Below are 4,731 nucleotides of genomic sequence, written 5' to 3' on the forward strand. Positions count from 1 at the left end.
AAGTTCACCAAACCCAACTTAAAGCTGCAGATAGTGCTCATATGACCACACAACTTTAGCCATGTACTGGAACCATAAGACTAACATGAATAGTTCGAAATGTATATAGTGAATCAAAACTCAAAGCACAAGACTGAAATAAGTTATAATGTATGCGAAGATATGCTAGAATAGCTCACCATGACGAATCGATTGAAATAACTTTGAAACATGTCATAGCCCATCTCTCTTTTGTTTTCCTCTAATGGAAAATGACCAAATGGATCTTTTACATATGTAATATGAATTTCGTCCTGTATGAATATGAAGTTTACGCCTGATTGACTAGAATAAACAAATGAAACGACAAAAGGCTTTATTTCCTTCATTACCACCATTTAGGTTTTCAATTTCAGTATTCGATGCGAAAAGATAGTTCTCCTGGTGCTTATTCACCCCTACTCCTATTACAGTGTAATTTGCTTCTGTTCTCTTCACATGGAACATCGATCTATCACAAAGTTGGCCATCGAAGGTGAAATGTACATCTGGGACAGATATTTTGATACTATTAATCAAAAGTTTAAGTCTTTCACTTTCGAGGTGCATATGCGTATCAAAGCATCAGAAAAGATGCATATATCTTGCAAATACAGGTGAGTTGTAACAATCCGTGGCATTTTCAGGCCAACAACTTTTCATATAGAATTCGAAATCACAATTATCCCTACTCGTCCATTCGATGTATATTTGATAGAATATTAAACACCTCAACACACAGCGAATCACTGGCCTAGATCAAGGAAAGTGTAATGTTAATGAATGAAACGATTGCCGTTTCAAAGGGTTCACAGTCTCCGTTCACCAAACGTCCAAAAATATATTCAAAAGAATGAGCTTGCTGGTGGTGAAGCTGCTCTCGGCGACTGATTTTGTGTTGGTCGTCTTTTAGAGGGTCGTCACCAAAACGGCTCTCCCTGGTTAAACTGCCCCCTGCTCTTTCGTACATAATCACTGCATCGTCGACAGAAGGTATCACATCATCTGTTAAACGTGCAATCCTGTTGTTACCTCTGGCCAAGACATCTGGCACTCGAGAATTGAAACCTGGTATGGGAAAAAATATTACAGTATCAGAGGACATATTATTTCGTTTTTCAGCAACTAATGACGTACTTATATTCTTGACCTAGGACATCCGGGAACTTGCGGTTTGTCACGTCATTTTTGCGTCACGCTGAGGTGAAAACAAATTTTGAAGTGTGGCTTTCTCAATCTTTACATCATCAACATTACGTCGATGATAAACACTAGGGGACGGTCCATTCCACGTTGGGAGGGGGTGGTCAGAAACGACAAAAATCAGAGCAGAAAGTTTGGAAAACAAATTCCAGACTTCTCTCTAAAATAAAAAAAATATATTCAGAACATACCGGGTAATAAGACTTCTGCAAAATTCAGAAAAAAATTGTAAATCAATTTTCATTTGAAAAAAAATAAAATTTGAAATATTCAGACGTAAAAAAATTCAGAATCCTATCGTGACCATTCTGTCCTTTGTCACTTAATTTCTTGCTCGCCGTCCTGTATTGTAAAATCTCATTTCACCTCATGCAATGCAGGCTTAGCACTACTACATTTGAATTCTTATATGTGTATTACTATGAAGGATGGGACCCCTCCTCACCAAAAGTAGGGGTCCCACTGCAAAATTAGAAGTCCGGGAAGCAAAATATGGGGTTAACGCAATCCCTACGCAAATAGTGAGGTGAAAGTGAAGTCATTCCGCGGTCAAGAATATAACGTCATTGTATACGAGTATTTTCGCGGATTAGTACAAATTCGAGCAGTGGGCGAGAATTTCTGCGCTCCGCGAAAATACGAGTATACGATGACGTTAACAGAGAAAAATATCATGGGATTATATGTTTATCACATGAACAGTCTTCTTATGGTATTTTGGAGTTTTGGAGCATTAATCGAGCTTTCTGCAAGGAATTATTACACAGGCAGATCGCATAGAAAACAAGATTCACAAATGCGTTTTGAAATAGAGATTTATTGTTCATTTATCAACAGAATAAAGTAAAATATATCTTTCTGTGGCCAGTTTCATATCCTTGTGGTCATACTGATACGTGCGCTACCCGATCGATCACGAGCTGCCGGTGGTTCACGAGAGCGGCTATAGTTTTATTACTCACGTTACTGTCCATATGTCCTCTACAATGCAACGGTAATTTATAATGTTGTTGCGTCCGGGAGTTTCGTCTATATAGAATGCACGATGGTTTAACTTTAGCGCCACGTTTGACTTCCCGAAATTTGTTGGCATGAATTGTTGAAAAATAATAGCAGCAGGGTTTGCCATGGATTGATGTGCGCGTGTGACGTAGACCAGGGATACGGGGTTTTGATCTGTCATGTCACAAAGGTTGAGATCTGTGCACGTGCCCGTTCATGTGATAACGGTTATTGTGAATTTCGTATGTTTTGGGAAATCTAAAGGAGAAATACCTAGAAATTGCAAATCAATTAAGGTTCCAGTATAAGAAATTGACCATTTTTCGACTCTTTTAATTGAACAATTCTTAACAAGCTCATAACCCCACCAAATTGTATATTTTCTGAAAGCCTGGATAGCCTATAGGAGAACATTTTGTTAACCACAGTGTCACCACTGTTTACATAACTATCATGTGATAGGTAATTTGCATAATCTTTCAAGAATCAGTTTTCCTAATGTTTTGTTTCAATTCAATCTATCTGCCTCAAATTTGCACAAATACAAGCTGTTATAACGCTCTTCCAAAGTGTCTCAGATTTTTATACTTTGCTTAGTTTTTTTTTGTAGCACACTCCGAAAGGAAAAAGACTATTAGTGTGTAAGTTTTTTGTCATAAACAATCTTTTTAGAAGGTTTAAAAAAATTCTGAGACACACTTTTAACGATCAGTTTTGATATCTTGTACTCACACAAATTTCAGCCACATATCTTAATTAAAGGATTGAAACAAAACATTCGGAAAATAGATTTTTTGAAGATTATGCAAATAAACTGTCATGTGACAGTTATGCAAACAATGTGTGACTGTGGTAACCAAAATATTCTCCTATGTCTAGGCTTTCAGAAAATGTATAATTTGGTGGTGTGAGAGCTTGTTAACTCCAAGAGAATTGTTCAATTAAAAGGGTAGAATAACGGTCAATTTCTTAAAACGAATCCCAGTTAGTAGAGTTCGCTAAAGTCACAAAGTGCGCGCCCCTGTGAAGCCACTAAAAGCACGGTATATGTCCCTGACTTGGATCGGACTGCAAGGTAATAAATACGTTTTGGATGGGGATGCTTCAGCTCATGGCCAGATCAAAGTGGCCATTACACTTTGGGAGGGGTGGTCAGAAACGGGAAACAAATTTCAGAGCAGAAAGTTTTGGGGAAAAAATCAGACTTCTCTCCAAAATAAAAAAAAATATTCAGAACATAACCAGTAATAAAAACTTCTGCAAGATTCAGAAAAAAATTGTAAATCTATTTTCATTTGAAAAAAAATAAAATTTGAAATTTTCAGACGTAAAAACTTTAAGAATCCGATCGTGACCACCCCTCCCAATTTCTAATGGTCTGTCCCTTATAATATAGGTAAGGATGTGCGAGAACTACGCGCGTGTGGAATTTTTGCTGTTATCATTTACCTGCTTGTGAATTCAGCAAATAATTCACAAACTTAAGTTAGGTGGCGTACATGGCCAACTTTTCTACGCAATTTGTATGTATTGTCATTGAATGATTTTGACAGCTCTTTGAAGATATTCACTTTACCTTCTAGTGGGTGCCTGTTCCATGCTGGCACAAAGCGTTGCAACCCAACTTGAGCAACATTACAGGCGATGAAAGATACACAAAACTTCTCGGTTTCGTTGTACATGTTGATGAGCATTCGTCGCTGCATGCTTATCAAGGCCGCCTTAATATCATAATTCGTCCGCTGGTTGACTTCTGGCCATGCCCTTTCCGCTCGTAGATTTTCTCGCGAACGGGATTGGACATAGGCTGGACAGTCCCGGAAGTTTCGGTAGTCTCGCAACTTGTTTTGAACGAAGTTCATCAAACAGAACTCTCGACCATGATCGATGCGAAGCATGTCCCAAATACCAAACTCAAGTAGTATTTCACGGTAAACTTTGTAAATTACAATCGGGTTTTTGATAGGCATTATCACAGATTTAACGATCTTACGGCTGAAGCCATCAATGAATAAGACGTGAGTAACTCCAAATGCAACAAGTTTTTCGTTTTGGTCTACATGAAGTTTGTGTCCGAAGTACGCTGCATAATACGGCACCGGATTGGTTTGTCTTGCCGTATCGTTTCTTCGTCTTTCGTGAAAATCAGGATGAGACCGTCTCAGGCTGTTTCTAAGGCGAACACGTCCGATCTTTAATCCATTAGCATCTAAATATCCCAGCATTGTTTTGACACCATACGTTGGTCCCACTTCTTGAATTGCGTTAGAAACACGTCGATCAAGTTCGGGACCATTTAAACGCTGAATGTTATGTTTAATGCAATACCTCCGCACACTACGCTCAGATAACCCTCTAACATTCGGGTAGAGACTTTGCAGGTGGCAACTGATGTATTTGTGACTCTTGCCGTTATCAAGAAATGACTGGATGTAAGCACTGTCAAGCGATAGCTTTTCTAAATCCATGGCGAGTATCCGCTTTGCTTCTGTGACTTCTAGTTGTCAG

At 38.5% G+C, this 4,731-nt stretch overlaps 1 protein-coding gene across 1 annotated transcript; it reads right to left on the reverse strand.

Annotated features, from left to right (window-relative positions):
- Positions 1-749: 749 nt before the first annotated feature.
- On the reverse strand, positions 750-4,731 carry LOC139123409 (uncharacterized). Its single transcript, XM_070689577.1, has 2 exons — positions 3,800-4,731; positions 750-1,086 (listed from the first exon to the last, which is right to left on the reverse strand). The coding sequence occupies exons 1-2, from the start codon at positions 4,689-4,691 to the stop codon at positions 773-775; spliced, it is 1,206 nt and encodes a 401-aa protein (XP_070545678.1). The 5' UTR covers positions 4,692-4,731; the 3' UTR covers positions 750-772.

The sequence above is a fragment of the Ptychodera flava genome, chromosome 1 (assembly GCF_041260155.1).
Source record: "Ptychodera flava strain L36383 chromosome 1, AS_Pfla_20210202, whole genome shotgun sequence".
Lineage (NCBI taxonomy): Eukaryota > Metazoa > Hemichordata > Enteropneusta > Ptychoderidae > Ptychodera > Ptychodera flava.

Coding starts and splice junctions, on each gene's coding strand:
- LOC139123409 (XM_070689577.1), bottom strand. CDS start 4,691: ATGGATTTAGAAAAGCTATCGCTTGACAGTGCTTACATCCAGTCATTT. Junction 1,087..3,799: donor GAACAGGCACCCACTAGAAG/GTAAAGTGAATA, acceptor TTCCCATACCAG/GTTTCAATTCTCGAGTGCCA.